Source organism: Orcinus orca, chromosome 12, assembly GCF_937001465.1.
Source record: "Orcinus orca chromosome 12, mOrcOrc1.1, whole genome shotgun sequence".
NCBI lineage: Eukaryota > Metazoa > Chordata > Mammalia > Artiodactyla > Delphinidae > Orcinus > Orcinus orca.
The window spans coordinates 17,591,436-17,603,585 of NC_064570.1; the positions used below are offsets into that span (position 1 = coordinate 17,591,436).

The window sequence follows — 12,150 nt, forward strand, 5'->3', positions numbered from 1 at the left end:
GAAAGCTGTAACGTTTATTGAACAGAGGACATATGTTTGCAAATTACAGCGCTGCACGAGCACACAGTCCAGGGTTCATAATGCTGTTCCAGTTCGGCTCTCCAAAGGGCCTTCTCACACAGTCCCTTTTTAAAACAGTAACTGAAAGGAAAAAGGTGTCAATTGCAGTTACATGCACAAAACCACATGGCAACTTTCATTTAGAATGAATCTCTGCTCTACTACTTAGATGGACACGAGGTGATTCTTCAAGTCCATGCACACGTTTTTGTACGGTCAGAACTTTTCAAAGAATAATGCTTTTGTAACCCATAGACTATCTCAGGATAGTGTCGAGTTTAGCAAGCAGGGCAACAGCTTCAGTGAACAACAGAATTTCTAACATTTGCCCCAATCAATATCCTACTTTGCCCTCAAGAAATTCAACACAGTACTTCATTTTTGGAATAACAAGGGAAAATTCATCTGACAAAGGACATGATACGGAATACACCTATAAAAGGGATTTCTCATCTCAAACAATGTTTAATAGTCGACTTCTTTCCTTTTGTTCCAGTGGAAGAAAGGTTGGTCAAATTGTCAAAAAAAATACCACCAGGTTCTTGAGGTAGACTTTAACCTCCAATTTTCCTCTAAAAGTTATATTTTGACAACAAAAATTTTTTTAAAAACTTAATTTCCAGGAATTTAAACAATTTAAAACAAAATAACTATTTTTATAAGTAAAAAAAGTTATGTTGTTCCATTTTCTGAACTACATTCTATCTCTTTTTTTTTGCCTTTTATGGAAATATCTAAAATAGTGATCATGGAGTAGAAAATTATTAGATTTTTATCTCCTTAGAGATTAATAATAGAAAACTGAAGAGGATTTTCTAATCAAAGAATCTGATAGTATAAAACATCTGATGTAGGAATACTTAATTGATGACCACTGAGACTGCTAATAAGAATAAAATTCGAAAATTCTAGAAGAGAAAGCCTAGCTGATTCACTTTGCTCTGCACAACTTATCTGGTTTAATTTAAGACAGCATCTCTGATGATTTTATTCTAAGCATAAGATGCCAGCTGGTCTCTTCTAAGAATTCTGTCACCCTGCCCTTGGTCTGAATGGTGAACTGGCCACTTTAGAGGTGTAGCTGTTGCTCATTTCTTGCATATGTCTCTGGATATACTTTTCTACTCTTTATTCCTTATTCACTTTGAAATGCAGAAATCCTCCACCTGTCTGAACATGATATTTTGACACGTAATTAAATATTACATGTAAAAATGAACCATTTTGTCGAAGAATTTAATTTTCTTCAACCTTCCTTTTTATTACTGTTCAATGCCCATGCAAAGGACCTGTTTACAACACCCAGATTCTTCATAGAGGACATTCCAGGCAGGCTTATCTCAGTTTGCTGGCAGGTGCATCCCAGTCACTTGCACATCTGGTTTCTCTTTGCATAGAAAAGAGTTTGCCATCCACCATCATCTGCTTCATGTCTTGGCTGGATTTATCCCAGAAAAGGCTATGGGGGAATGCCCATTTGCACTCTTAATTTGTAAATCACAGTCATAAAATCAGAGGAAATGCATATCTGCCCGTCCCTAATTTGCACACTAAATTTATAAATCTAAAGCGGTTTTAAAAAGGGGCAACTTAAAGAATACCTTTATATGTGTCTATGTGACAATTTCCCCAGACTTGAAAAACGTTGGCCTTAGCTATCCGCTCATTGTTTTTAAAAATCACATTCTTTTCATTCGATCAATAAACATTTACTCGACTCCTACTATGGGCAGGCACTGTAGCTCTCCTTTTTCCTTCCTAAAAGAAAGCAAAGGGCCTTATTCAGTGGGTTTAAGGCATCAATAAGGACAATTTGTGCTTGAGTCAATTTATTCTTGAGTGTTGTAGTCAGCTTTAAGGTAATCTCTTTCATATAAGAGGAAAAAAAGAAGGGAAGGGAGCGAGGCACTGCGCACCTACTATGTGTCAACACCGAGCCAAGAACTGTGTGGGTGTATGTTGCAGAATTCTTAAGCCTCTTAAGAACTAAGGGAGGGTATGTATTCTTCCCATTTTATGGACAAGGATAAAAAGCTTTGATGAGTTTAATAATTGTTCAAGATCATTTCTCATGCTACATTCTTAGCTTTGTTCTTAACAGATTCATGACAGGAAAAAGCTATCAACGTAATTCTAGAATTTGAACTCAGATCTGAGGAACTCCAAAATAAAAACTCAATGCTTATTGTTTCTGTTATTAATTTCACAACACCAAGATGCTGTAAATTTCTCTGGATTGAAAAACTGCTTGAGTACAGCTATTCTATGTTGCTGTAAATTCCTTTGTGAGGAAAGAGCCCTTAGAATCATGCATTCCCTATGCCAAGAATATGTGCGTAAAATCTTTCTTTCCTCACCTTAAAAATTTTGTTTTAAGATGAAATGAAGAAAGTGTTGCTATAATCCTCCCATTTCCTCAATATTATGAAGTAAAAGTCTGTAATTAACCTCTCTTGATGTTCTAGGAGATACAAATCAAGATAATCCTCTAGTTTTCATAATATATTTATTTGTCCCTCTGCTATTTCCTTTACCTTAAAAAATTAACAATATCATGAATATTAGATAAAAGAAAAAAACACTATGAAAAAATTACTCTTCTTAAGCTTAATTATCTCCAGATATAATTCATGGTAAGATTACTTCCTTTCTCTTATGTCTTATATTCTAACTCTTAACTCATCTTCATTTAATGCAAAAGAATTAATGGGCTTCCTTTAATATTTCTCTGCTGATTTTAAAGCTTTCTTCCTCTAGCTTTAGGTAAGAAGTCTTTAAAATCCATGGGCTATTTCACCGTTCTAGATTGTGATAGAGGATTGTTATTTTCAAATTCCAATAGCAAACACAAAGAGAAGATTTAAATTTGGCAAAATAATTGAAGCTAGACATTATATAAATAGAAAATAAAACTTGCAATGACCAAAGAGCCTCCTTTTTGGTTGCAGTAGATTGCATCATAATGCCCACAGTGAAAATACTAGATTTTTCAGAAATCGGGTCCTCTCTAGCAACAATTCAACAAATGCATGTAAATGTACATCTGTGAAATAAATCTGCCACAGATCCTGCACCTGGAAATGAGGTCTCGAACAGGAAGCCATTTATTATCACAATAAATTATATCTATAATCTATAGAGACCCCCCACTCCTTAAAAAAAACAAAAACCAAAAAAAAAACCTAACTTGGAAATTATAAAGACTCACTTGGGAAAAAAAAAATGATGAAAGGTTGATCGGCGTATAATTCTTACAAAACTGCAAGCAGTATTTTTTTAAACATGTAGTTTAAAAGACAACGTATACATGCTTTTAGAGCTTAATTTCCTTGCATTTGTACTTAAGAATGAGACTGACTTTACCCGGTATCGAAATTAATCTCTAGAAGTAGCTAAACTATGTCAACCTTAGATTTTTAAAGCAGTATTGTGATTAAAATAGCCCTTGGAGACCTTAACTGCCTACCCATTCCCATACGCACCAGGAAGAAATGAATGTACATCTACCTCTTTTTCTCCGAGGGTTCCTACTCTGGAGCATTACAATGTGATGTAAGCTTCAATCTCTTTTGTACTTCTAAGTAGTGCAGGGAAGATTCTGGAATACAGTACTGCCCAGCTGCTCTCAGAATCTGTCTGACCGTGGAGCTTGTTGCATGTCTAGATCTCTTCTGATGATCTCCTTTTAACTAAGTTTGGGGTCTGGTCAACATGACTGCATTTTCTAAGCAGAAAAGAAAACTGCCAACATCCAAAGGCAAAAACAATAGGAATTAGAAGAACTCCAGATTCATGTTAATTTCTTCCTCCCACCTCCTTCTACTCTCCTTTTTGGCTGTGGTTATACAGGGTTCTTAATGTCCACTGCCACGGCCCACCTCTCTGCCCCCCCCACCACCAAAGGCCTGAAATCAGAATCTGGGGAGGGAATCTGGGCCATGGCAGTGTCCAGGGCTGAGGAAAACTGGCCATCCAGTCACACAGCTGGCCCTTGCTCCATGTACATCAGAGTAAGACACTCTTACATGTCCTAACACTCAAATTCAGCCAGATGAAACTTAAAAAGAGAAGTTAGAAAAAAGTTTCTTCCTTTGCAGATGTTCCTGAATTTGTCACCTTTATCATTGTACCTACATATGAAATAACTACATAAAGCACCTTAAAATAAGAATTCCTTCACCAAACTATTCTATAGAGAATTATATAAAATACTTCACCTATGAAAACAGTCCTATATAAAGCGAAAAAATATGTTAAAATACAAAATTAAAATGACTGTTCTCGGGCTTCCCTGGTGGCACAGTGGTTGGGGGTCCACCTGCCGATGCAGGGGATGCGGGTTCGTGCCCCGGTCCGGGAGGATCCCACGTGCTGCGCAGCGGCTGGGCCCGTGAGCCATGGCCACTGGGCCTGCGCGTCCGGAGCCTGTGCTCCACAACGGGAGAGGCCACAGCAGTGAGAGGCCCGCGTACCGCAAAAAAAAAAAAAAAAAAGACTATTCTCAACTTAAAGGCTAATTTGGAAATGATGTAATTTCTAGCTATTGCCAGAAATCTTTTTGTCTTGTATTACCACTTAAAATTAGTCAGTACCCAAATGCCTTAGCCAACCTCACTTATTTGAAGCAAGAATTCATAGCACCGAGGGCAGAATCCCAAAATATGTAGAAGACTGTATCTCACAATGGTGTGTCTTTAAAAAATGAACTCAGTACTTCTTTATGTGTGATATTTCACTGCCTTTTGTCTAGCTATTATAAGTTCGTTACCCAGTGTACTAAGTTGATTATTCCAGAATTTTTCCAAGCAAAAAGTTAGGCTGATGAGTATTTCCAGGGTCATCATCCATTTCCCTTTTTGAAAGAAGGCTCTAAATATGCCCTTTTCCAGTCTTCAGGCACCTCATCAGTCCTCCACGAGTTCTCAAAAATGATATCTAGCGGTTCTGTGATGACTTCGGCCAATTCATTAAGAACTCTAGGATGCCAGCCATTGGGACCTGTGGATTTGAACATATCGGGGTTATTTAAGTTCTCCTTTACCCATTCTTCCCCTAGTCCATCATGGATTCCTGCTCCAATTTTTAAGTCATACTTGTCCCTTTCTGGTTACCACATGGATTTCTGAAAACCAGCTTTCAGTCTCTGCTTTTTATCTATCAATTTTCTCTTTGAAGCTAATAAGAGAAAAACGTATTTTATTCTTCTCAAGCCTATGTTTTGTTTAAAAAAAAAAAAAAAAGGTCTACTTCTCTTTCCTTTCATGTTTCTTATAAGAAAAGGAAAGTTAAAACGCAATAAATAAATAAAAGTATATCTTGTAATAGTTTGCCTCCCTGAAATCACATCACTGAATTCTACATTCCGGCAGCCTTAGTCATAGGTAACAGTCAACGTACTGCTAAACATTTCAAAGGCTACCTAGCTCATGCTCAGAGGGTACATATCTATCCAGCTTGTCTGTACAAGTGCTAATTCAAAATGTACCTTCCAAAATAAAAAAAGATTCACAATCATCTTTAATCATGATTTGTATGCACATAACTTTAACACATAGGCATTTAAAAAACATAGTTGTGCATGAACTGGAAAGAGATGAAGAAGCATTTCTTACAAACAGTAACCTAGTTGAATTCATCTGCTATTGTGTGGTCATCTGCACCAGTGTTCTGAGATTGATATTACACTAATTATCTCCAAGCTCTGATCCGTGTTGACAGTTTTAACCCCTTCGTGGTCACCATGATTCCTCCAAAATTGAAAGACAGCAACAGATTACAGTTTCCTGCCCGTCTGTCATAGTTATGCCCTGGGCCTAGAATCCCTTGACAGATCGAGAATGGACAAAGGAGAAGAAGGAAAAAAAAAGAGTGCAAAGGAAGAATGAGGATGCCTGGGTCTCTCCTATGATTTTTGATATGACAGGCAGGCTGTGCTGCTTGGATTCAACAATTTTCTTGTTGTTGTTTTTTAACTGGAAAAGCTTCTGGAAATGGTTGAATCAATTTTGCTCTCTTTTGTTTTTGTTTTGTTTTGTTTTTCTAGTCTATATCTCTCCAGTGGTACCCCCAGTTTTATCTCTTGCAAAAAAAAATCATATTGCAGGCATTATTAAGACTTTTAAGAAACAATTCTGCATATTTCTCTAGGGCATAATAATTTGTTTTAGCATATGCCATCTTCACCCTTGCTCAAACCTGCCGATGGCAATATGTTAACTAATATGTCACCATTCATTACTTTGGGTAATATCATCCGGCAGTTGCAAGTAAATGGATAGGAAGTATTACTAGCCGTGCTCACAAGTTTCTTTCTCCAGAAAATCAAGCTGCTTTCAGGCCTTTTTCGCCCCTGTAAGACCAAGTAATAATATCTTACTACTCACTAATATATTCACATAGTCACTCAGATAAACCCATACCCAAGCCAATCAATGCCTCCATGAAAACCAAACTCCTGTTATAAACTATGTAAAAGTAATGTTCAATCTGTCTTGACAAACTAAGTTTTTTTTTTTGAGGGGGGAGTGATCAAAGTTACCTTAACATCACGAAGGCAAAACTGTTTCATTTTTAATGCTCGAATGAATGAATGAATGAAAAAGCATTGCAACAAAAATTGTATTTGCTATAGAGTGCAAGCTAACTTGCTATTTCTATCTGAAAAAACAGAAAGAGCCTCAGGTTACAGCATTAGGGTTACTAAGACCTCAGGAAGACTACAGCTGAATTCTGAAGGGGTCACAAAGGAAGGAGGCAGCATCTTGAGGACATTCTTATTAAAATGATTCTCAGATGTCTGCACCACACCTGATAGGCTCTGCCTGAAGTCAGCAGGATGACCTTGTCTACTGTTAAAAGTCATTTTATTCCAGGAACCTGCGGAAATAAAGAAAACGCCTTTGTACAGACTATCATCTAGTAAACGGGCAGACACCCTCCACCTTAAACTTATCTAAAGATGTGGACCACGAAGTCACTCACAAATCTAGCATCAACCTAACAGCCTCGGAAACCTCTTGTGTCTTTGGTTCAACAAAAATAAATCGCATTCATTAAACAAGCCCAGCCGTGCAATTTGCTACTTTTCATTCTTTGGGGGAGGGGGTGGGAGGCAAACAGGATTTCCACAGTTGGGTCATGGAGAGTTTCAAGATGTGACAGCAGTCGCAGAGAACAGTAATTAGCTGAGCACATGGTGCTTCGTGATCATAGGAAACGTGAGTAATTTCCATGTTAGGAAGGCTCCTTGGAGCTCTGGCGCCTGGCATGCATTGTGACATCCCAGATCCTTTTCCTTACAGACCGCAGTCCTCAAGCTGAATAGAAATGAACAGATGTTCACAACTCTGACCAGCTTTAAGGAGATAACTGCTAGAAATACGTCTTATGGGCAAACAAGCGATGCCAGTCCAGCCTCATTTCACAGAGCTGCTCCTACCACCTCACATTTTTTCCTTTCATTTTCCCCCCTAAATAATCCGGCATACGCCTACAAAGAAAAAAGCCCTTTCTTCACTCCACCAAGAAAAATAACAATCTGTTTATATGTGTTTACAGCCTTCTTTGGATATGACTAGGCTGACTTAACAAATCATGAAAGGAATTGCCTCAAACCTGGTCCTTTCTCAAAATTCATAAAAGTCAACCTCTGGACCAATAAATAGCAAGTTATATTTTTGGTTCTACTAATGCTCCTGAAGTTTTCCTGTTTTTAAAGTTTGTAAAAATTGAATGCCAGCGGTTTGTAATATGCCAAATTATTATCTATGTCTACGGAAACATTACTAAAAGGTTTATACTCTGGTTTGGCCTAATTCTTCCCCAATCTGCCTTTGAGCCCACTCTCAGATAGTCCTACATCAGGGCCATACAAACCTAATTCTTGGGCTGAACTGTGACTTTCTCAGTTTTATTTGCTCTAAGCTCTTATGGGGGATGGGAGGGGTACAGGGACAGTCTTTCATTCCACAGATACTTGGCAATTCTAATCTATGTTAGAGTTCCAATCTGAGAAACAGAGGGGGTGGGCAGGGGTGCAGAAAAAGTTATTTAAGGAATAAAGAAACTATTATCCTGTGGTTAAACATTAAATGTTACGAGATTACGTTTTCTTGTTTCTCAGTTGATTATTCTGATTTTTAACTGGCTTCCAGTCTGTTGCTCTTTTCAGCTTGTGATTTTCCCCCTAATTAAAAGGCAATCAGAGTTATATGCAGGCTAAACCATTTAGAGGTTATTTCTCTATTGTGATATTAGGTTAAAGGATGTAGCTCGATTGCAGATGTAGAACCAATAAATTCTCCACACGTGGTGGCTGAGATAAAAAAAATAAAACTGGTGACTGTACCATAACAGGCCATGCAATTCCCTTGGGGGGGGCGGGGAGGGAGGGGGACGACTCTCTCACAGGAAAGAATAAAGAACAGTGGTGCCAATGCTGCCTTCTCTCCTCCTGGATGGCACAAGGCACACAAATCTGAACCTTTGGGTGGTTGGTGATAAGACAAGATTTTTTAACACATAACTTTCTCAACATTCAACCATGTCACACTACTTATTGTTATGGAACCAAGGAAGGTTGGTAATTTGATAAGAGACCGGGGAGGTGGGCGGGTGTAAATACAGCCTCATTTTAGCTGTAAATTTCTCCAAAGGCAGAAACCACATTTTACACTTCTTTCTATCTGCCTCGGGAATATTATATATAGCATGTCACACACTTCTACTGCTGATTGATTCAACTGTCCACAGTATAATTTTTACATACAATTTCTCAGTAAACAAAGTTGCTATTGAGAAATGTTAGTCTAGCAAGTCAGATAGGAGTATAGTTTCCTTTGCCTACACAACAGAGAATAAAATTGCAATATGTTCACTAAACCCATCTGCATCTTCACAGTCATCTTTCAGTTCCTTGAAAGGCCTCTGGTGGGGGGCGGGGCACCTCTCAGCTGCTGGGAAGGCTGAGGCTGCCTCCCAGCCCCCAGTAGGCTGGAGGATGCAATGTTACGTTACACAATGAGCTGGCATATATGTCCTTTTTTCTACAGGGATTTTACAGGGTAGGTTTCCAGGGATTCTATAGAAAAATGTTTGGCCTGCTCCAGTATGATCCACGTACATTTTCTTTTTCTGACTTTAAACACAAATACCCAGACGCATTATAAACCATTCTGTACAACTATCCTGCCTCCATCTATGGTGTGTACTTGGTAAGTACTGATTTACTATCTAATTCCTGGAACAAATTAAACAGGTTATAATAAACTGAACAGCTTCTCGCCACCTTCTCTGGACCCACAAGAGTTCTAAGCTTCACTCAGGACTGAATCTGCAGGTTTTAAGCAAATGGAATGTATACTGGAGAGGATGGAAATTCTCCTACCCCTTATTATTCAGAAAACTCTCAGGAACAAATTCAGAGGTTAAAAGACAAAAGCGTCTTTATTTATGCTCTCCTCAGGGCATTCACCGATTTTATAATTTTTCCAACTGAATAGCTATGTAAATTTCCGATTTCTTAAAACCACTTTGTTATAGTCATCGTTGACATATTCTGAATATGCTAAATTCCCCCCACACGGAGGGCAGCCCACAGGGCTGTGGTCGGCAAGTGGCAGCAAACTCCAGAGACCAGGCTTCAGAGGCCCGGGACCTCCTCGCTGCCCAGAGTTGGGTCATGTCTTATCTCTACCAGGAAGAAATGATCAGGGGTCTAACTGTTGGGAATTCTGAATTCTTCTTTCAACAATTTTATAATAATTAACAGCTGGTCACAACATGAAACTGGGGCTAGGTCACCATACTTTCAAGAAGTTTAATAGTACTGTTACGGAGGCAAAATAGTAGCTGGAGGGGACAGTGCTTTTAAGAACAAAGAGGGATTCTGAGCATGTTTACAGATGGAGTGGAAGGATTCCATGGAGAGAGACCAAATGCAAGAAAATAAAGGCATAATTATGGACCATAATTATGACTAGGGCCAAGGGTAGATACCCAGAGGAGGGATTAGTCTTAGAGGGGAGAGAGGCAATTCCTCATCAGAAACAGAGGGAAAGAAGAACAGATGGGCAAGGACGTCAACACACTTTGAGATGAAGGAGAGAGCGAGGGAGGTAGCTCGTGTGCAACGGACTTGCAGTTCTCAGGAACGACCTAGCCAAGGTCATCTGCAGAAGGGGAGGTGAGAGAGGAGCAAGGGTACAGTTTTAAGGCGCCCAGAGGCGGTAAGGGGGGCCTGAACTGGGACATGAAATCAGTTTGACAGCTGCAGGAGGGCAGATTCAGCTGGGCTGGACTGCATAGAATTACAGTGAAATGAGCTTTTAGAGTTTTTCTGTATTATGCTTCAAAGTCTCCAAATACTACCCAAAATAGGGATCAAGACACGGGCCTGGAAATGCGCAATACAAGTCCAGAATAGAAATAGTAAGTGCTACAGTATGTTGTATATGAGTGTTCTGTCTTCCAGTAAAGCTCTTTAAGGCATATTTAATATTAATATGCCTTTGAATGAAACAGTGCCGTTGATGACTAGCTTGGTCTGTTTGGGCTGCTATAACAGAATACCACAGACGGGCTAGATTATAAACAACAGAATTACTTCTCACACTTCTGGAGGCTGGGAAGTCCAAGGTCAAGGTGCCCACAGGGTCAGTGTCTGGTGAGCCTGTCTTCCTGGTTCACAGACACCACCTTCTCACTGGGTTCTCACAAGGAAGAAGGGGCAAGAGAGCTCTTAGGTCTCTTTTATTAGGGCATCAATCCCTTCCTGAGGGCTTTACTCTCATAATCTAATCACCTCCCAAAGGCCCCACCCCCAAATACCATCACATTGGGGATTAGGTTTCAACATATGAATTTTGAGACATAGACATTCAGTTTATAGCATCATCTGTCTCTAACCAGGCTCCCTGGCTACCCATTTAAGGGTTTCTCACCTCTCTGTCCCTCCGTCTCCTTCTCTCTCATCTACATACTCACAGTAAAATCATCCTTTATTATGTTCTAATGGTGCTTGAAACCACCATTAACACTAACCTGCTAACTCTGATTACAATTATCATTAACGTAATTACCATCAACTGTAGGTTTATAGTACATATTACAATTATTACTACCTGCCTACCCCGCCAACAGTAAACGGCTACGAACAGTAACTGAGCGACCTTCTTCTGTGCCGGGCACTGTGCTAAGGACACAGTATATTTAAACATAATCTCCTTTACTTCTTACCACAAGCCAGCGTGATGGCTATCATGGACTCAGTTTTACGCATGGGGAATCTGAGGCTTTAAAGTGTAGATACCCTGAGAGGGTCAAAGAGCTAATCAGTGGCAGAGCAGTCCTGTCCCACAGCAAAGCCCAACCTTGTAAAAGTATGTCTGCACTCCCCATCATTTTTGTTTTTATTTATTTATTTATTTATTTTGGTCCGTGCAGCATGCGGGACTTCCTTGACCAGGGACGGAACTTTGTGCGTCCCTCAGTGGAAACGCAGAGTCCTAACCACTGGACTGCCAGGGAATTCCCCCCATCATTTTTGACTGTGAATGTATAGTAGTTAAATAGCATCCTCCAAAATTCACACCCACCTGAAACCTCAGAATGTGAATTTGCAAATACAGCCTTTGCAGATGGTTTAAACTCTGGAGATGAAATCATCCTGGATTTAGGGTGGGCCCTAGATGCAGCCACTGGTGTTCTTTTATGAAGAAGAGAAGACACAGACACACACCGAGAAGAAGGCCACGTGAAGACAGAGGCCAAGAGCGGAGTAATGCAGCTACAAGCCCAGTAATGCCAGGAACCACCAGAAACTGGGAGGGGCAAGGGAGAATTCTCCCTTCGGGCCCTTAGAGGGAGCATGGCCCCCCCCAAACTGTGATTTCATATTTCCGGACTCCAGAACTGTGAGAGAGTAAACGTCTGTTGTTTGAAGCCACTCAGTTTGTGGTACTTTGTACAGCAGCTCTCATAAACTAATATGGAATCCTTTCACAGAAATACTTAATTTCTCAAATGCTCTTGGGAGTATTTTTAATCACTCCATCATTTTTAGCAATACACGCAAATGTGATTTTAGGCAAA

At 39.6% G+C, this 12,150-nt stretch overlaps 1 protein-coding gene across 1 annotated transcript in view; it reads right to left on the minus strand.

Moving 5' to 3' along the window:
- Window positions 1–759: 759 nt before the first annotated feature.
- Window positions 760–12,150, minus strand: part of SAMD5 (sterile alpha motif domain containing 5) — a 58,030-nt gene continuing 46,639 nt past the window's right edge. Inside the window, exon 2 of the mRNA XM_004263734.3 lies at window positions 760–5,058. Within this exon, the coding sequence (XP_004263782.1) occupies window positions 4,996–5,058 (63 nt within the window). The 3' untranslated portion in view covers window positions 760–4,995. The remainder of the gene's footprint in view (window positions 5,059–12,150) is intronic.